Source organism: Nilaparvata lugens, chromosome 9, assembly GCF_014356525.2.
Source record: "Nilaparvata lugens isolate BPH chromosome 9, ASM1435652v1, whole genome shotgun sequence".
NCBI lineage: Eukaryota > Metazoa > Arthropoda > Insecta > Hemiptera > Delphacidae > Nilaparvata > Nilaparvata lugens.
The window spans coordinates 16421539-16443622 of record NC_052512.1 but is presented as its reverse complement, the minus strand read 5'-3'; the positions used below and the strand labels follow the sequence as shown (position 1 = coordinate 16443622).

Sequence of the window (22084 nt, the reverse complement as noted above, 5' to 3'; positions counted from 1 at the left end):
AGGTCTTTCTAAGTACCAATAAATCTGTGGTTTTTGACAATTTCTTAGTATTGTTATTTAATATGAATAATTACCACAACTTCTCAACTACACAGAAAAAATTATAATAGGTCACAGAACCTATAATATACATTCTGTGGAAAAATTAACATTGTAACGTTTTTTTAGTTCTTTTGAAAATTGTGAAATGGCGCTTGTAACGTTTTTCCTGGGAACCATTCAATTATCCGAACTCCGACTATCCGAATCACTTTCAGAAAAATAATTGTCCAAAAAAAGTCCAAGTGCACTATTATTCTTCCCCCCGCGATGCCAGTGTTTGCGCGTTCACTCACCATTGTCCTTCCCTTGTACATAAGTACATTTCATTTATATTTAAAACATGTGAAAATATCATGTTTCTTTCTTATAATTAAAAAAAAAAATAGTGCAATATCAAAACGTAGCTTTTTTCTCTCCAATGGAAATTAAAAAAAAAACCTCCGAATATTTGATTATCCGAATGGGTCCCGGTCCCCATTAATTCGGATGATTGGAGTTCTACTGTAGTTGCAAAATTCCAAACACACTTTTTAGAACTTATCACAGCTGACGTATACTCCCGTCTCTCGACCTTACGACTCTCTTGCTCATTGTCACTACTTCAGTTCCATGAACTCCATTTCTAACCTCACATTATTAAAAATAATTATGGGATTCAATTTGTCACTTCTGCGCATGTAACAAGTTTTATAATAATTATCATGATGTATTGTGATATCATGTGATGTTCACAACCGACATTACTGATCACAGCACTTTAGGCGTCATGTTTAAAAAATCAAAGATAAGAGATAGTACTCAGCAAGATAGAAATGGAGATCAGTTAGTGGTAAATGAAAAAATATGCTTTATGAAATTTAATGATAAATTAAATCTTTGTGACTGGTCAATAGTTTACAATGCACCAAGTGTTGATAGTGCTTGGAATGAATTCTTAAAAATCATAGAGGAATGTAGGAGTGGTTCTGTGGTCACTACGCATGTCAATTCTTTAACTAGAGCAAAAAATATTAGTCCTTGGATAACGAGTAATATTCATAGGCGATTGCTAAAAAGAAATAAACTATACCACAAAGTTAAAAATCGTCCTTTCGATTTGCAACTAAAAAATTATTTTAACGCCTTTAAACTCAAGTTAGCTGACGACATAAAAAATACAAAGATAAACTACTACAGTCAATTATTTGAGAAAAATCATAATAACAAAGCTGCTCAGTGGGGAATAATCAATGATATAACAGGTAGAAAAAGAAAGAATAAAACTTTTGAAAGTATCTATACAATGAATAACAATACTGTTGTTACTGATTCACCGACTATTGCCAAGGAGTTTAATGAATATTTTATAAGTGTTCCCAATAATGTCAGGGATGACCTACTTAGGAATATAGACCCGAATCATCAATTCTCACCAGAAGATTACAATAGGGTTTTTAAATACAATATCTCTGAAAATTCTATCTTCTTACACCCTGCTACGGAAGAAGAAATTCTCCAACTGATTAGATTAATGCCCTCAAAAAGATCGACAGGATATGACTCACTCACAAGCGATATTTTGAAACACATTATTCCTATTATACTGCCTATTTTATGTTACCTGTGTAATGCTAGTTTGTCGCAAGGAGTATTCCCACAAGTCTTGAAAAGAGCAGTGGTGGTACCAGTTTTCAAAGGTGGAGATAAATTACTATTGAATAATTATAGACCCATAGCGCTGCTCTCTATCTTTTCTAAAATATTAGAGAACTGATGAAAACAAGATTATTGAAATTCCTGAATAGATATGAATTTTTTAGTAAAAACCAATACGGCTTCCGTGAAGGTTTTGATACTGAGCGTGCACTAGTCGACTTTATGAGAATTATATATAATAATGTAAACGATGGGTTGAATGTAAATGCTTTATTTTTAGATGTAAAAAAAGCTTTTGATACGGTTGAGCATGGTCTTCTATTAAATAAGTTAGAATCTACAGGGGTAAGGGGCGTGGCCCTACAATGGTTTAAATCTTTTTTAAATGATAGAGTTCAATGTACAAAAATTAATAATACCTGTAGTTCTTTTTCAACAGTAACTTCAGGACTTCCACAGGGATCAGTTCTTTCTTCTATTCTCTTTATAATTTTTGTAAACGACCTATGTGATGCCAATTTAAATGGAAAAATATTTTGTTATGCAGATGACACGGTATTAGTTAGTTCAGGGAAATCATGGGATGAACTGTACAATAGAGTAAACCATGACTGTAAATTTCTTCAACAATGGTATCTTAGAAATAGATTAGCAATCAATGTCGAAAAAACCAAATTTATTAATTTCTCTTTGCGCGCACCAAAAATTCACAATCAACCTATTATTTTCCATCTAAATAACTGTACATATGACTTATTATGCCAATGTGCTCCTATAGAGCAGGTCGAAGAGATTAAATACCTTGGTATTTTTATTGATTCAGCCTTAAATTGGAAAACACATATATCTAATCTCAAGAAAAGTATCAATACCTATCTTTGTAAAATCACTTGAGAGAGCTGTGTGATACAAACACACTACGCACAGTATATTATGCCTTAATAAATTCAAAATTAGAATACGGCATTGTATGTTGGGGTGGAGCTGCAAAAGTGCACTTTAGTCCACTACACAAATTGCAAAAACATTTCATCAGACTAATACTATTCAAAAATCGAAGAGAGAATTCGTTTCCTTTATACAAGAGATTACGTATTCTCCCAATTCGCCATCTTTTTGTTTTCAAAGTCTTAAAAATTTTCTTTATGCGAAGTGGAAACGATGGATTTTTCAGGCCCAGCTTTTCTGAAAGAAGAAGACTTGACCTGGTATCAAGACTACCAAGAATAAATTTTAGCTTCTTTTCTAAATCTTTTATATACCTAGGCCCAAAACTCTTCAACGCTATACCACATGCTGGTAGAAGAACTAGAACTTGGAAAGAATTCTCAACAATAATTAAAGACTGGCTATTCCAATATCAAGATATAGAAAACTTTTTTTCAATTCTATCCTGAAAATCATACACTGTTTCAGCTACCGGTACAATGCCATGTATTTATACTCCATAAATTCCCAAACTTTTTGTACTTTGTGATTTATATTTCCACTTAGCTCATATTTTTCTTATTAAGTTATAGTATTGTTTTAATATTACAAAATTCAACACTGCGCTTCTGCTTTGTTTTTCTAAATAAATTTTTATAGCTGTTCTTGCACATTATATGCACATTTGTACCGCAATGGCCGAAAATACTTTGCTTAGATTTTTTGAAATAGCAACTATATAATATTCGAAATATGTAATTATAATATATGATACTGGCAGCGCCTATAAACAATTGCTGTCAGTTTAATTCTAAGTTAAAATATTGTAATTTTTTGTTTGTATAAGAAAAAGGAGAATAAATTTCATTTTCATTTTCATTTTCGTATTGTCTTATCCAATTCATATTATTGTATTATTGATCGAGCGAAGTGAGGTCTAAGATTCAAGTCGACGGTTTGGCATTTCTATTAATGTTTATATGTTTTTATGTTGCGCATTTACGGCGCAACGCGGTAATAGATTTTCATGAAATTTGACAGGTATGTTCCTTTTTAAATCGCGCGTCGACGTATATACAAGGTTTTTGGAAATTTTGAATTTCCAGGATAATATAAGAGAAAAAAGGAGCCTCCTTCATACGCCAATATTACCGTAAAAATCAGACTATATTTCATCATAAATTAGCTGTCTAGTGGACTATAATACTACCCGTTCAAAAACATCGAACATCTTGAAAATGTATCTTTCCATTAACGTTAGTAGACAGTTGACTATAATACTACCCGTTCAAAAACATCGAACATCTTGAAAATTGTATCTTTTCATCAACGTTGTAGACAGTTGCAGCCAGACCTGATAACAGCGCTCACACTCACATTCCGGGACGACACGTCACGGTAGGATATAGGACAGAAATCTCTATGTTTATTTAGGATTTTTTCTAGACATTTTTAATTGCTAAATTATTTATTAATTTTTTGAGAAAACATAACAACAGGTCAATGTAACTGACTGAGCGCGAGGTCTACTGTTCACAGAACTACTAGTCTAAAATGATAAAACATCAATTTTATGAAACATAACATCAATCTCATAAAACATAACTTCACTTTCATTAAAAATGCACGGTACTATGCAAATCAAGTCGAGGCTCGACCAACATGTCGAGTTGACGCTCGACTCAGTCTCACAGTCGTGAGGTCGCGGAGACTAGAGTCGACTGGTCTGAGTGTCATAATTTAAAAACACATGCTGCGTCAAGAAGAGACTGGAGTCGCAGTCTCTTCTCGACTTGAGTCGCGTAAGTGTGAGTCCAGTATTATTCCCTAATAGCTTCATAGTGTGCCGGGCACTCTCTTTAATTCAGGCCTTTTCCCAAGTTATAATAGTAAATTTAATACGCAATAGACTAGAGCCATTATTGTAAGTGAGTTAGCGAAATAAATTATTTTCTCTCTCTATTATGAACGGCCATGACTTCGAGTTTCCCATGATAGATATTTAAAAATTGTGGCTCCGAGTCGTCGAGGAATGTAGATTATGGAATTATCTCTAAAACTTAGCCTTCTTGTCGCGACATAAAATGCGATAAGTTGGAAAACAGCAAGCATTGAAATTATAACAAACTACCGATTTTGCAGTTACTATTTGGTCCAAAGGCTGTAGAAGCCACGCGACGATTGGTCAAATTGATTCCATTCGCCCAATAGGAGACCTGTTTCTAAATACAGTAGTGGGGATTCCCCAGTCGAGAGACCAGATTACGTTCCGGAGGACACTTTGCTAGGAGCACTACGAGAGTAAAGATGTAGTCACTATGTTTCCCCCTTTTTGGGCAGGTTTATAAGTTTATTTCAGTAGTTAATGTAGGAGCTAGTTTTATTTTTTATTAATGTTTAAATTTACTAGTAGTGCCATGTCCTGAAAGGTTTAATTGTGTTTCTTCATCATGTACGAATAATTGTTTCTTCAAATAACCGCTAAGGTACGTAAAATAAGGTTAAAATATAATTTAGGGAATTTTATTGATTGAAACTTCCGTAAGAGTATTGAATTAATTAAGCCTGTTATTTTTCAAGTTAATAATATTGATTGAGAATAATCCTTTTGATTTTATTAGTGATGGAAGATACTTATAAATTTTTTTCTACAGAAGTATAGAAAGTTTTCAGTTACGTTACATTTGAGTTATTGTTTCTGGAGATATATTATCGTATAGTATTGCTGAAAGTCAGGAAGATAGCCTTTAAATTGGAATGAAACTTTTAAGATTATGTTCATATTGAGTTTATGACATTTTTTAATTTATATTTTTCAGACTCTGTTTTCTTATGTCATTAAGGCTGTCGAATGATTTAGTAAATTTTTTATGATAGAAATCTTAATAGACGAAGAAGAAAGTTTTTCTTTTCCAGGAAATTAATATTAATGAATGTTCAAATTTTAATACAATTTAAATTACTTTCTATGTGTTTACTAATTTTATTTAATTAAAGGTAAAAATTCCACAAGATGAATCTTATAAGGCAAACATTATCTTTCCTTAAAGTGAAATTTTCAATATTTTTTTTCTTTTATTGTGTTATAAAGTGTCTTGTTTTATTAGGTGATAAATTCATAATTTCAGTTGATACTAGTTTTTGGACTTGTATTTGTAGGTAAATCAAATCATAAACTCTGGAATGTTCATTTTTAATTAAGGTTCTGAGCAGTTTTGGGCGAATGCCCGTTATTCACACTTGGATTGCGTCCTATAGTTCATAAATAATAAATAAAATAAATGTTGGCTGGCGCACAAGTTTCCAACAATACTAGCCGAGCTACTATATGAAAAATTATATTTGATTTCGCAAACCAAACGAAAAATATCATATAAGTTAGCATCATTTCAATTTGAATTATTTGTGAAGAAAGATCCATTAATTCTGATAAAAAGAATCAGTAGTTTAAAGATAAAAATCTATATAAAATGAGGATTCAAAGAATGAGAGAATTTAATTAATTGTAATCAATAGATAACTCCTGTTTTAGCTTTTGATGAATTGTAGGAAGAGTTAGAAATTAATGCTGTAATACATTTATTTACAGCGGTTCATGTGTGTCCCCAAACCAACTTCTTGTACTACCACCCCTTTGGTTCCGCAACTTTATGTAAAACCGCTTCAAGACACCCGTTCAGACGACAGGTCTAGGGACGTAAGAGGACGTCGCCGTCAAGCCAAATTCAACCGGTAAAAGCTCACCGCCAAAAACAAGGTACTGTAACCCCGACGATAAAGCAACGTACAAACCAACGAAAGTGCAGTGTAGTGAAACAAAGGTTCATTCGAGAATGTCAGTAAAAAGTGGGGATTCAAAATTATTATGAAATGGGTTATATGGGTTACTATCGACGAAATTTGGGATAAAACAGAGAAACTCCCTACAGCGTAAAAGTAACTTCATTTGATTAATATGGGAAGCATCTCTATTTTAATAACTTACATTTGAAATATGTTAGAAGGTCCAAGCTCAGATGAGGAAACATAATAGAGGTGTCTGTCATTGAGTCAACTGAATTTAATACCTCAACCAAAAATTTGATCAATTCATGAAATATATGTTTGTATGATATTACATACTTGAAATTAGTAGATGATAAAAATTTATACATATTTTATTCTATTCAAAATACCAGCCAACAAATATTTTTCATCTTCAATTCAAATCTGAAACTCGCGAACTGGAGTCAGCCATCTTTGATAGACGGCCAGCTGATAATTGTTATAACTTTTGCCGATACATAGCGCAATCTGCAGTGCCAGACGACCGGTTTTTAGTTTTTAAATTTCAGGTTATGTAAAATAAAACATTGTCACCAGAACGTAAGTTATTATTCTTATTAAAATTGAGTCAACTGAACTCAATACCTCAACCAGAAATTTGATCAATTCATGAAATATATATGTTTGTATGATATTACATACTTAATATTAGTAGACGATAAAAATTTATACATATTTTATTCTATTCAAAATACCAGCAAACAAATATTTTTCATCTTCAATTCGAATCTGAAACGCGCGAACTGGAGTCAGCCATCTTTGATAGACGGCCAGCTGATAATTGTTATAACTTTTGCCGATACAATCGGCAGTGCCAGACGACCGGTTTTTAGTTTTTAAATTTCAGGTTATGTAAAATAAAACATTGTCACCAGAACGTAAGTTATTATTCTTATTAAAATTATTTGATTTGCAGTTTCTGTAAATGTAGGTGGCGGAAAAATGTTCTATATATCAGGTGAAAAATTTTTTCCTCCCTCAGGAAAATTGTTGTCCTCGGCTTCGCCTCGGGCTTCAAACTTTTCCCTCAGGGAGAAAAAACAGTACTTCTCAATCTAGATATACAAATAACTATTCTTTTAGGTTATGTTACTGTTGCCAGATATTCTGTAATAGCGTTGGCTGTTGCCAGTTGGTATTCTGTGGACACTCAACACTTCAAAGTGATAGGGTAGACGAACTGAAATCTAGAGGAACTGACAAAACGCACCTGGCACATTGATTGTGGGCACGTTTCCGAGACTGGTGGGCATGACGAGTCCGATGGCTGGGAGTGGGGGAGGGCCAGGCAGTGATGACGTCACTGTTTCAGACGTGACTGCTTGTGACGTCACTGTCTCACCCCATCTGCTTCGCCGTTTCCGGGAGGGTGGCGGGGCACTTTGCTCCACCACCATGTCGGCTGCCTCTTTGGTGTCCTGCTGTTCTGGGCTGTCTAAATAAATAAATCACATTTTATTACCATGGAACAATCAAGTTATTAGCAATGTCAATCTATATAATACCAGAGATTGATTGATTGAGTACTTATTTATGTAGATTACAACAATATATACTGGCTCATACACTTATATACAATAGCTTACAATACAGCAAATTATAGAGTAGTCTTAACTCGGCTTGTCTGACAACTCAACAAAATCATGAAAGTTTTGAGAAGTATATGTTACTTGAAGATTAAAGAGGCGGAGGTGAACTCAATTATGATCAACTTGATAAGTTTTCCTACAGTTACGTTGAAAAGTGGCCATTGCTGCACTGATTACAGAACGCAAAGAATGACTTTTCCGCTCTAGTGCGGGAAAAATTTTTCTGCACTCCAGATTTGCAACATGGCAACGCAAAATAGTTAGTAGGTTATATGGAGCAACAGTGCAGCAAAATCAAAATGGAATTGGTAACAGTGACTGGGCTGCTATAGTGAGCAGAGGTGCAACGAAGCACAACGCGAAAATTATTAGTATTAGATATTATAACCAAGGACAACATTTTTATTCAATTTGACAATAAATTAAGGTTTTTATCAATAATAAAATTACACAGTAAAACATTTGATGGATTTCAGGCAATTTTACCCATAATTACCCACTTTTCATATTCAATGGTAACTGTAGGAAAAACTTAATGTGAAATACGTGCGCAAAGTTCCTCTGCTGCACTCAAGAAACCATTCCGCCCTCGCCTATGGCTCGGGCGTAAACGTTTCTTTCGGTGCAGCAAACTGCCACTTTGCGCACTAGTTGCACAAATAACTATTTCATGACTTAATATAGGTGAATATCGGGGCACCGAGCTTCGCTCGTTATTTTTACTTTCCTTGCCCTACCACCACAGGTAAGTGTAACAATTCAAACACCCCGCTCTCATAGGATATTAATTATTAGAATAGCGGAGTCATCACTCAGGCCACCAAATTGGACTTTTGAACTGGTGAGCTGAGAGAGTGATGACCGCGTAGAGGCGAAACTAGAGGGAGAACGTTCCGAGACGCGCTAGAGGAAGGTTGTGCTTGAGATAGTGAGATGTAGTTTTGAGTAATGTGATTGAGGAGTGATTATGTTTAGAGAGAGAGAGAGTATAGATGTTTGTTATGGGATTTTTTTCAATAGAGTGAGATTGTTTTGGTGAATTTGCGTATTTATTTAATAATATTATCCTATAAAAGTAGCAGGGCCCAGGACCCAAAAAAAACCTGGTGGTGGCAGCTCTACTGGAGAGCACTGTCATGCCACGCCACGCACGCCACATAAGGAAAGTATTGCTTTCCGAAAAAAATTAAGGTACCACAATTTCTAAATTTCTATACGTTTCAAGGTCCCCTGAGTCCGAAAAAGTGGTTTTTGGGTATTGTGTGTGTGTGTGTGTGTGTGTGTGTGTGTGTGTGTGTGTGTGTGTGTGTGTGTGTGTGTGTGTGTGTGTGTGTGTGTGTGTGTGAGTGCATGTGCGTCTGTGTACACGATATTTCATCACCCAATAAACGGAATGACTTGAAATTTGGAACTTAAGATCCTTACAATATAAGGATCCGACACGAACAATTTCGATCAAATGCAATTCAAGATGGCGGATAGAATGGCGAAAATGTTGTCAAAATCAGGGTTTTTCACGATTTTCTCGAAAACGGCTCCAACGAATTTGATTAAATTCATACCTATAATAGTCATTGATAAGCTCTATCAACTGTCACAAGTCTCATATCTGTAAAAATTCCAGGAGCTCTGCCCCATCTATGCAAAGTTTGATTTTAGATTCCCAATTATCAGGCTTCAGATACAATTTAAACAGAAAATTTCAAATGGAAACGATTGAGCATGAAAATCTCTTCAATTAATAACCAGTAACATTTTCACCTAAAATTGAAAATACGCTTGAAATTTGAGAAAATGTGATTATTCAATTGGAAACTGTTGGCAACTGTTGGTTCTATTAAATCATTCACTATGAAGAGATAGCAGTTCTCGTGTGTATCCCGCGTTATTGTCCTGTCACCAGCTGGCTCAGATCTTTGAATAGTAGACTTGAGATGCGCGGGAACACAAGCGTCAGGTGATCAATTTTCATAACGGCAAGGAAAGTTGTGTGAATGCGCCACACCAGATTTTTATTTATTGATAAACAGAAAACAATTCTCTAAAATGATCGTGTTTATATTTTACAGCTGGCTATACGTCAGCTTATGAATTTCGGGGATGCGATATTTTGATTTTCCACAGAATCACTTGCTCACTTTTTACCATCCACAGACGACGAAAGTCTCAGCTGTTTCAGCCATGGATGAATTATCCTTTCAATGTCGTTCAGCGAGTTTTCCCAAGGATGAGACCTAGTGCAATCGATTTTTTATATCATAAACCTACTATGTTCCAAATTTCGTGAAAATCATTAGAGCCGTTTTCGAGATCCGTTGAACATAAATAACCAGATAAAAAATATAAAAAAAACATATATAAAAAAATCTGGTGTGGTACAACTTTCCTTGCTCATATTTGAAACTAGAACAGACTTCTGTATATATGTATATTTATATATAATTGTTTTCATAGTACTTTTTCCTTTGTGTAGATATGAAATTCGATGATTTTTTCTAAGTCGTCATTTTTTAGGGTATGAATTTGAAAAAAATCGGTCAAGTCATTTTTTAGAAAATCGTGATAGAAATTTAACAAAATTCATTCTTCTCAGGAATATTACGGAGCTCCTGCAATTTTCCCAGAAATGAGACTCATTTCAGTTGATAGGGCTTATAAATAGCTATCAAGGGTATAAATTTGAAGAGAATCGGTAGAGCCGTTTTTGAGAAAACCGTAAAAACATGGATTTTTAGTGATTATCCGCCATTTTCCTCAAGAATTATACGTAGCTCCTGCAATTTTCCCAGAAATGAGACTCATGTCAGTTGATAGGGCTTTTAAATAGCTATCTATGGTATCAATTTGAAGAAAATCGAGAGCCGATCGTTAGAGCCGTTTTCGAGAAAACTGTGAAAAACATGGTTTTTTAGTAATTATCCGCTATTTTTTCCGCCATCTTGAATTGTATTTCTTATTGTCGGGTCCTTATGGTATAAGGACCTTAAGTTTAAAATTGCAAGTCAATCGGTTAATTAGGAATGGAGTTATCGTGTTCACAGACATACACACACACAGACCAACACCTAAAAATCATGTTTTTGGACTCAGGGAACCTTGAAACGTATAGAGAACTTGAAATTAGGGTACCTTAATTTTTTTTGGAAGCAATACTTTCCTTACCTATGGTAATAGGGCAAGGAAAGTAAAAATATAAACAGACATAGAGAAATAGCTCACTTAATATGATAGGATATAGTGAGGTCTGGAGGAATCAAGTGTTTTTCGTGAAAGAAACACATTCAGGAGCAGATATCTCGAAAACTATAGTAACTCTGTTCTCAAGGACGGTTTGTTACAGAAATAGATTCAAATTAGGCGAACTGTATTAGTAGGCACGGAAACATAACAGAATGACGTACTATAGTGAGGTTCACGATATAATAGCAGTTTTTGATTAGCAATGGTATTGCTATCCTTTTCTATCATTCAACAAAGCGGATAGCGCTATCTCTTTCTCGCTTTGTTCTGTTGCAGATCGTCTTTCAACAATGTAGAATTAATAATTAACAAAATATTTTGTCTTAATCATGAAAATTGTTTATGAAATTATTGAAAAATATAATTTCTTGCTTAATAGAATATAATTTATCATTTTAAACGAGAATAAACAGTTATATTACATACATAAACCTGTATCAGGTACCCTCCATAGAAGGCATTGACAAGACAGAGAATAGGCAGTGTGTTTCTCTTATCTTTCTCCACTTCCATTATAACGTGGACCTCACTATAGTAGCATTATATTTCTGCGACCCCAATATGAAAAATCTGGTGTGGCGCACTCACACAACTTTCCTTGCCGTTATGAAAATTGATAACCTGACGCTAGTGTTCCCGCGCATCTCAAGTCTACTATTCAAAGATTTGAGCCAGCTGGTGACAGGGAAATAACACTGGAGAAACACGAGGTCTGCTATCTCTTAATAGTGGATGATTTAATAGAATCAACAGTTGCCAACAGTTTGCAATTGAATAATCACATTTTCTCGAATTTCGAGCTTCTATTTGATTTTAGGTGAAAATGTTACTGAACATTAGTTGTAGAGATTCTCATGCTGAATCTTTTCCACTCGATTTTTTTTTTGTTTAAATTTTATCTGAAGCCTGATAATTGAGAATCTGAAATCAAACTTTGCATAGATGGGGCGGAGCTCCTGAAATCTTTACAGATATGGGACTTGTGGCAGTTGATATAGCTTATTGATGACTATTTTAAGTATAACTTTAATCAAAATCGTTGGAGCCGTTTTCGAGAAAATCGCGAAAAACCCTGATTTTGACAACATTTTTGCCATTTTAGCCGCCATCTTGAATTGCATTAGATCGAAATTGTTCGTGTCGGATCCTTATATTGTAAGGACCTTACGTTCCAAATTTCAAGTCATTCCGTTAATTAGGAGATGAGATATCGAGTACACAGACGCACATACACTCATACACTCACAAACACAGACACAAACACACGCACGAACGCACGCACGCACACACACACACACACACACACACACACACACACACACACACACACACACACACACACACACACACACACACATACATACATACAGACCAATACCCAAAAACCACTTTTTTGGACTCAGGGGACCTTGAAAAGTATAGAAATTTTGAAATTGGGGTATCTTAATTTTTTCGGAAAGCAATAGTTTCCTTACCTATGGTAATAGGGCAAGGATAGTAAGAACTAAAAAAATCACCAGTAATAAGCTTGAAAAGCTTGAAATTTGTGATGTCACCTGGTCATATGGGACATATATATGAATCATATATTTATCTCATATTGATCAGAATTTTAGAGTTTCCTTGCCCTATTACTATAAATAGGTAAGGAAAGTATTGCTTTCCGAAAGAAATTAAGGTACCCCAATTTCCAAATTTCTATACGTTTCAAGGTCCCCTGAGTCCAAAAAAGTGGTTTTTGGGTATTGGTCTGTATGGGTGTGTGTGTGTGTGTGTGTGTGTGTGTGTGTGTGTGTGTGTGTGTGTGTGTGTGTATGAGTGTATGTGCGTCTGTGTACACGATATCTCATCTCCAAATTAACGGAATGACTTGAAATTTGGAACGTAAGGTCCTTACACTATAAGGATCCGACACGAACAATTTCGTTCAATGCAATCCAAAATATCGGCTAAAAAGGCAAAAATGTTGTTAAAAACAGGGTTTTCGTGATTTTATCGAAAATGGCTCCAACGATTTTGATCAAATTCATACCTGAAATAGTCATTGATAAGCTCTATCAACTGCAACAAGTCCGATATCTATAAAAGCTCCGCCCCATCCATGCAAAGTTTGATTTTAGATTTCCAATTATCAGGCTTCAGATACAATTTGAACGAAAAATTTCAAGTGGAAAAGATTGAGCATGAAAATCTCTTCAATTAATGTCCAGTAACATTTTCACCTAAAATTGAAAAGAAGCTTGAAATTTGAGAAAATGTGATCATTCAATTGCAAACTGTTGACAACTGTTGATTCTATTAAATGATTCACTATGAAGAGATAGCAGACCTCGTGTGTCTCCATCGTTATTGACCTATCATCTGCTGTCTCATATCTTTGAATAGTAGACTTGAGATGCGCGAGAACACTAGCGTCAGGTGATCAATTTTCAAAACGGCAAGGAAAGTTGTGTGAGTGCGCCACACCAGATTCTTTCAAATTCACACCCTGTATAGATAGATATCGGCTCTATTAACTGGCATGAGTCTCCTCCCTGAGAAATTAACAGGGGGTCCACCCCATCCTTGAGAAATTTACGTTGTAACCTCCTTCTCGTGTGTGAGGTAGGTAGGTAGAGCAGTTTATTTAAAAGAACACATGTCGATATTTTATTTGTAGAACAGCAGTCAAACTGCTGTTTTGACAACTTTAAAAAAATCCTCAAATTCATAATTCAAACAAAGGAAAATGTAATCTGAAAACAATAACGATAGTATAATCAGTTTTAATTATTTAGCCGCCAATCGGCAAATGTTATTCCCCGAAATTATCCTCTTTTAAGAATGAGGCTTACAGATCAATGAGCAAGGAAAGTTGTGCGAGTGAGTGTACCACACCAGATTTTTTATGTGTGTACCGAATTTGATGATTTTTCTTTAGTTGTGTTTGTTATGTTAAGGAGCCGGTTTATGGCCTATCAAATGTATGATCCGAATTCAGGACTCTTTCCTACGGTCCTTCAAAGTTTACATGTAATTTTTATGGGAAAAGATTTGTGAGCTGGCCACACACAGAAATAAAAATCAGCTGTTATAATCATTGTGTCATCCAACAGCCGTCGGTAGATTGGTTTTCTATTTTCTTTCTACTGGTTCACAAAATTTTAATTCTAATAATAATGCCGCAGTACGAACGATGTACAAAATTGAGTCGTAGAACTCGAAATGCTGTAAATTTATAATATGCACGGGAAAATCAGTAGCAAGGAGATATACCATTCAATTTCCCAGCAAGCTGCATTCAACTATATCTAAGAATACAAACTGCTGCACAACTAACTAAGCACATAGTAAGTCCATATTGAGATATAAATGTAAATACTGATTGTTGGATAATTTTCATAAAAATATAGTGCATCAGATTAAGCTAAGGCTAAGCACACCTGAGGAGGCGCGGCTTGGTGGTACGCGTACAAAGTGTTGTTCTAATGGAGATTGCCTTATCGCCGGATTTAGTGTGTGTGAGTTCTTCCATTCAAACCAATAAGCAAGAAACACCTGGATGAAAAAGGCTGCATCGCGCCTCCTCAGGTGTGCATCCAGCTAATGTTTGTCATGAGATGCATTAACTATTTGGCGGTACGAAGTTCGCCGGGCCAGCTAGAAGTTGAAAAAATTATAAAACTAATTATTGTAAATTACCTTTTTTCAGGTCCGATGGGAACAGAAATGGCGGATACTGTGGGTTCTCGATGGGCCACACTTGCTTTTCTACAGGCATTGGTTCTCCATCCAGGTCTTCCTTCATTTCTTCATGTTCCACTTCTTCTTTTCCTTCTTCTTCTTTGACTTCTTGTTTGATTTCTAAGTTGAAGCTTGAATGAAAGAAAAGCTCAAGAGATTTATTTATTTATTTAATCATTCAGAATTGCACAACATACAGAAAAATATCAAAACGGTTCCAACTCTAATTTTTACAACAGTCAAAATGTAGCTAGGTTATGTGTCACTTCAACATTCTTCAGTTACACACTCAATTTATTATTCTTTTATCTACACGATTGGGGCTAGGCACACACCAGTTAGTCAAGACGAGACAAGACATCATCAGACACAATACTTCACATATTTGCTTATGACGCAGCACACACTGATTAGTCATTGCAATTAGACATGTCTTCATAAGCAACTATGAGAAGTATTGTGTCTGATCACACACTGCAACGAAGTGAAGTATGTGCAAGTATTGTGCAACTTCACATAATTGCTTATGACGCAACACACACTGATTAGTCATTGTAATAAGACATGTTTTCATAAGCAACTATGTGAAGTATTGTGACTAAACGTGTCTGATCATGTCTTGTCTTGTCTTGACTAATTGGTGTGTACCTAGCCTTAAAGAGCAGATGAGTTTTGTACTTCTGGAAGTATTTGATGAATGTACTCATATTCACTGAGTTCTCTTCTATTTTCTACAAACATATAATCTGAATTTGAGTATTTGTAAGGACTCCATTACACTTATACTGAGGTCCACGTTATAATGGCAGTGCTTGATTAGCAATTGTATTGCTATCCTTGTCTATCATTCAACAAAGCGGATATCGCTATCTCTTTCTCGCTTTGCCAGATCGTCTTTTAGCAATGTAGAAGTAATAATCAATTAACAAAATATTTTGTCTTAATTATGGAATTATTGAAAATACTTATTTGTGCAACTAGTGCGCAAAGTGACAGTTTGCTGCACCGAAAGAATTCGAATTTTATAATGTATATTTGCTATTTTCCTCATTGCTTGCAGTTATATAATAACTTGCTTGCAGGTAAATAATAATTATCAATAGAAAAGAACTATTATTTATTATTAAATGATGAGAATTCGTAAACGATGATTATTTAATTATGATTTAGATGAACATTATTCTTGTTTTGGATTTCTAGATTGGGATTTTATCATAAATGTAGGGTAGCCATTGAAATGATTCTTATCTAAATCTAACCACAGTCATTGTTACCAACTTAATTTTTGTTTTCGTGCACTAATCCTCCATATAACCCACCAACTATTTTGTGTTGCCATGTTGCAAATCTGGAGTAGGCAAAGTAATACTTTGCGCACTAGAGCGGAAAAGTGATTCTTTGTTTTCTGAAATCAGTTCAGGAATGGCCACTTTTCAAGGTAACTGTAGGAAAATATCATTTCTTGCTTAGTAAAAAATATAATTATTTTAAACGAGAATGAACAGTTAAGATTACATTTAATGAACCTGTATCAGCTACCGTCTATAGAAGGCACTGACAAGACAGAGGATCGGCAACTTTGTTCCCTTATCTTTCTTCACTGCCATTACAACGTAGACCTCATAAGGTTACCATAAAAGGACACCATAGGGACACCATAGGTTACCATAAGGACACCATACAAGGTTGTCTATAATTATGTGACACAAATTTTTGGACTTTTCAATTTTTCCACTTTATTTCGAAAACCTCGGTTTTTTCGAAAAAAGTATTCGTTACAAAATGAAAGACAAAATAATTTCCAATGAATTGAGTGGTCGCGCCGGATTCTACGATGTCTGGGATTCGAGCTACAAATTTTCAAAAAATGGGTATTTTTAAAAGTTTTTTGGAAATTCTGAAGACTTAAAGAGTAATTCTGGAGCATTATAGAGTAATGATGAAAAATCACATATCATGTGAAAGTACAATTAATTCTTAACAAAATTCCTTGGAAAATTAAAAATTTAGTACAGGGAGAAAGGGACAGTCTAACGAAAATATAAAACCATGTCCTACAGCCAAAATACAAAACTTCCATTATAATTACTTTCGAGGCGTTCCTAACTGATCAAATGAATATTTTTGATCATATTCATTATACAAGGGTATGTAGCATCAGAATCAACCGTAAGATACACTAAATTTCAGGATTTCATAGTGGGGAGTTGCTTATAAGGACACCTCAAGGTTCAAAATTTGAAACACTCATAACTTTTGACACAATGATCGGATCTTCTCTTAGCCTAGCTCATTCTTCTCAGCTCAAATGAGTCGATTTGATAATGTGGCTCTAATCCAATATCATCACTAATTGATATGATAACCTTTATCATAAATGTAGCCTAGATAGTCCAACAACATACTGGACAGAGAGCAGCATGGGTTTCGATCTAACAGATCGACTATCTCAGCAGGAGTAGATTTTGTTGGGTCGATTATAGATGCGGTGGATAGGGGTGATAAGGTAATGGGTACTTTTCTGGACTTGACACGTGCATTTGACAGTGTCGATCATGATGCTTTATTAGAGTCACTCAAGGGCATGGGAGTGCTGTCCTGGTTCTCATCCTACTTGAAGGGAAGAGAACAATATGTGGAATTGGAGAGGATTAATGTAACCCCTTCAATTAACTATAAAATGAAGTATCGCTCTGAGCTCAAAAGTCTCCATTACGGCGTCCCGCAAGGTTCCATATTAGGCCCTTTACTGTTTCTTTGTACCTGAGGTGATCCGAGGACAGGCATCTGTTTGTCTTTATGCGGACGATGCCAACATTATTTTTACGGGTAATACAGTACAGGATGTGGAGAAATCATCAGCACAGGGTCTAACAGCAATCAATAAATTTCTGAACAGCCGAAATCTCCTCCTAAATCCCAATAAGTCAGTTGTAGTCCCTTTCTCAACTAGGCAGTGCAGAGGTGTTTCAAGTCCAAACATTATATTAGATGATAACATCTTAGAGCATTTAACTAGCACAAAATTCCTAGGTTTAGTGATTGATGAACATTTTTCTTGGAACAAGCATATCAATCATGTGCTGAAGAAAATATCACCAGGCCTGTTTGCTCTTAGGCGTATGACCAATGTGTGTGGGCTGAATGCTCTGAAAGCATTTTACTACGTATTGGTTCATTCCAATATAGCTTACGGCCTATATCTATGGCTGCACATCGAAAAAAAACTTGGACAAAATATTAGTTCAGCAGAAAAGAGCACTGAGAATTATCATGAACATTAAAAGGAGGGACTCGGTGAAACAAATGTTTTTTCAGCTAGGCATATTGACAGTCTAAGGGCAATATGTTTTCGATGTCATAATGTACTTTAAAGAATTCACTGATTTAGAAGAGAAAAGTAGTATTTCACATAGATATAATACTAGATCCGGTAGAATCGTACAGAGACATAATTTAGAATTTTTAAAATGAAGACAACTTTCATGGGAGATAAATATTTTAACATGCTGCCCCAAAATTTAAAGTCCATAGAGGAGTTGACAATTTTTAGAGCCAAGCTGAAAAATATCTGATAGGATTGTCCTTATATTCATTTGAAGAATTTTCACATAATTTGATTGTGATGAATTTCTTATTGACTGTTTTGATATTTTATTATGTATGACGTTAGTTCAATGTATCTGTACATTTGTTGAATAAAAATATTTGAATTGAATTGAATAGCCTAACCTAAAGGTAACCTAAGGTAACCTTTTCTAGATAACCTTTAGTGAGGTCCACGTTATAATGGCAGTGTTTGATCAGCAATGGTATTTCTATCCTTCTATCCTTGCCTATCATTCAACAAAGCAGATAGCGCTATCTCTTTCTCGCTTTGCTCTGTCGCCAGATCGTCTTATAACAATGTAGAATTGATAATTAATTGAAAAAGTATTATTTTTTATTTATGGAAATTCATTATAAAATTATTGAATAATATAATTTATCGCTTAATGAAATATAATTGATCATTTTAAACGAGAATGAACAGTTAATATTTAAACCTGTATCAGCTGCCATCTATAGAAGGCATTGACAAGACAGAGGTTCGGCAACGTTGATCTCCTATTTTTCTCCACTGCCTTTACAACGTGGACCTCACTATAGATTATTATCCCAGTTTGTAGCCTATGGTTTCTAGCCTAGCGTAGTACATGCATAGAGAAAACGGAATTACAATAAACATAACTGAAATGAAATAATAATTCAGATTACCTTTGATTATCAGCGAGTGTCTCCTCTTTGGCTGGTATTATGTCACCGTCTTCTTCTTCTTCTTTTTCTTCCTTCACCCCTTCTTCTTCTTCTTCTTCTTCTTCTTCTTCTTCCTTCACCTGTTCTACTTTTTCTTCCTTCACCTGTTCTTCTATTTCTTCCTTCATCTCTCCTTCTTTTTCTGATTCTTCTTCTTCTTCTTCGTGCACCTCTTCCTCGTTTACATCTGTTGGGTCTTGAGTCTGACTATCTTCATCAATCCTAGCTCGACTACTACTTTTGCTCTCCTCGTCAGACTGTAGTGGTGACCTCGACCTCGATCTAGACCTGGATCTAGACCTTGATCTAGACCTTGATCTCCTGCTGTCATCGCTACAGGAGCTGTCATCGCTTGACCTCAAAGACCTCGAAATCAGCTGATCGCGACTCGAGTCTGCTGACCTTGACTCGGTCACAAACCGCTCATAACTCGATTCTGGTGACCTTGAAATCAGCTGATCGCGACTCGAGTCGGCTGACCTTGATATGTGTTCTGGTGACCTTGAAATCAGCTGACTGCGGCTCAACTCGGGCGAACTCGAGTTTGACCTTGACTGATCTTCTGGTGACCGCTGGTGACCTTCACTTGACCTTGACAGCTGTTCCGGATTCAAGTCATCCTCGACGTCCTCTTGTTCTGCTGGGACTAGTAAAGCCTTCATCAGAACCTCTTTCAAATGATCTCTATTCTTTTAATCCAGACATATGTGCTGAACTGATGCTCAACTAAAAGAAGACATTTTTTCACACCAGATTTCCTCATCTATGTTTTATACAGGCTTGGTGGAAATTACGGAAACAACTCAATATTTCTAAAAAATGATAACTAGTAGTTCTGTGAACAGTAGACCTCACGCAGTTTTCTCATCTACAAGTATCTAATGTCACCTGTTCTAGTCGATTCAGTTGAATCATAATCTATTCTTAAAAACTGTTATTTGTTTTCTCCAAGATCAAAAACTCACGTATGTTAATAAACTCAGTTCACGTTTGAATTTGTATTCCATATGATGATCTATCCAGTTTCGTGATAATCTTTTCATCTGATAAAAATATTTCTCAACTATTTTGAAATTAATTATTTCAATTAAGAATATTATACTTTCTTCAGCATTATTTAGTTCATTTAATCATTTTTTATTTTATTTTCAATCACCTATTAAATGTGTTTTTCAAATGTGAGTAAATTGATACTGATGGGCACGCATCATAAAAAATATTGAAACCCTACCTTATAGAAATAGACACGGCCAGACATCTGTGTAATGCATGCAATGAATAATCCAAATCCACTTGTCAGCTGATTGATTATGAATAATTCTATAGTCTGATTGATCCTATCTTCAAAGTAGATGATGATATATATAGTGATATCAGAGTATGGAGGAATTCCTTTTCATTTAATATTATCCTTAAAATGCATCGACGCGCAGTTGAAAAAGGAATATTCCTGCCAAATCTCATCGAATTCTATCAACGCGTTTGGCCGTAATCGCGTTACATACAGACAGACAAAGGCGAATCGAGTTGAAACATAGACCTCACTATGATCGGTCAATAATAAAAATACTGAGGGTGAAGCCCACATAAGCTCTTAAGCTTGTGCGTGGGTAATGATTGAGAGGGATGATGATGAGAGATGACAGCTACTTTTTAGGTAATCGGGACCGACAGCTTATCGTCTCCTATGGAAGAGGGGGTGGCCGTATCTATGTGATTGTGCTGTGGTCAAAAACTTTTGCCACATCAAGATTCGAATTCGGGTTCTCTTGATCATTAGACCAGCGCGTTATCACTTATTCCAACGAGCAACCCAAAATTTGAAAAAGAAAATTTGACGATACATCTGATAGGGGTCCTATTCGATTACTACTCTTCTGTCGCTTCAAAATTTTGGTCGGCCATCTTGGAACCGCCATTTTTAATCCAACTTCATTTTTTAAGGGTGGTCATAATGATACATGATTTCTATAAAGAATTTCAAACGAAAATGATTGGCGAAAAATTAGGTGATTTTCTCTTGAAATTCTGTATAAAGATCATGAATGCCACCTTCCCATTCTAAAAAATGAAGTTGGATTGAAAATGGCGATTCCAAGATGGCGGACCAAAATTTTGTAGCGACAGAAGGGTAGTTTTTTAATTTGAATAGGATACCTAATCAGATTTATCGTCATATATTATTTTCTTTTTAAAAGAAATATTGAGCCAATTCCATAATTTTCACCAATCCTGTATAAATAAAGTTTGTACCTGACTGCATGATAAGCATAAATCAATTATTAATAGAAACAACATATAAAATACCTTCTCTGAGAAAAATACCTTCTCTTAGTTGAGCATTCATAGTAAAATTATCACAAATAGTTACTACCTTCAATATAATTTTTATAATTGTTATTAAACGAAAAAACAAATTAAATGCTGTAAATCACCCGAAAGACTTCTGCTAATGCAAATATTGACAACAGGGTAAACAGCTAGATGGAAATTCGATGAGTGCTACTATTCAAAAATTATTTGTCAGCCCGGGAATCGAACCCAGTAGCTTCAGAGATTGTCAGTTTGGTGTAAGGGGAAGCATCCATAACCGGCAATTGGGAGGTACTGGGTTCGTTTCCCGGGCTGACAAATAATTTTTGAATAGTAGCGCTCATCGCATTTCTAGCTGTTAGCCCTGTTGTCAATATTTGCAGTAGCATAAGTCTTCGGGGTGATTTACAACATTTAATTTGGGGTTTCGTTTGAAAATAATTATTAATTCATTAGCATTTGAATAATAATTGCAATATATTAGTATTTTCCAC

The 22084-nt window shown here is 35.2% G+C and overlaps 1 protein-coding gene across 1 annotated transcript in view; it reads right to left on the bottom strand.

The window, feature by feature from the left end:
• Positions 1-22084, bottom strand: part of LOC111050776 (SURP and G-patch domain-containing protein 1) — a 72623-nt gene that overhangs the window by 31213 nt on the left and 19326 nt on the right. Inside the window, exons 5-7 of the mRNA XM_039435266.1 lie at positions 19239-19966; positions 14940-15112; positions 7640-7864 (exon numbers count right to left, since the gene is read on the bottom strand). Coding sequence (XP_039291200.1) covers positions 7640-7864; positions 14940-15112; positions 19239-19966 — 1126 coding nt within the window. The remainder of the gene's footprint in view (positions 1-7639; positions 7865-14939; positions 15113-19238; positions 19967-22084) is intronic.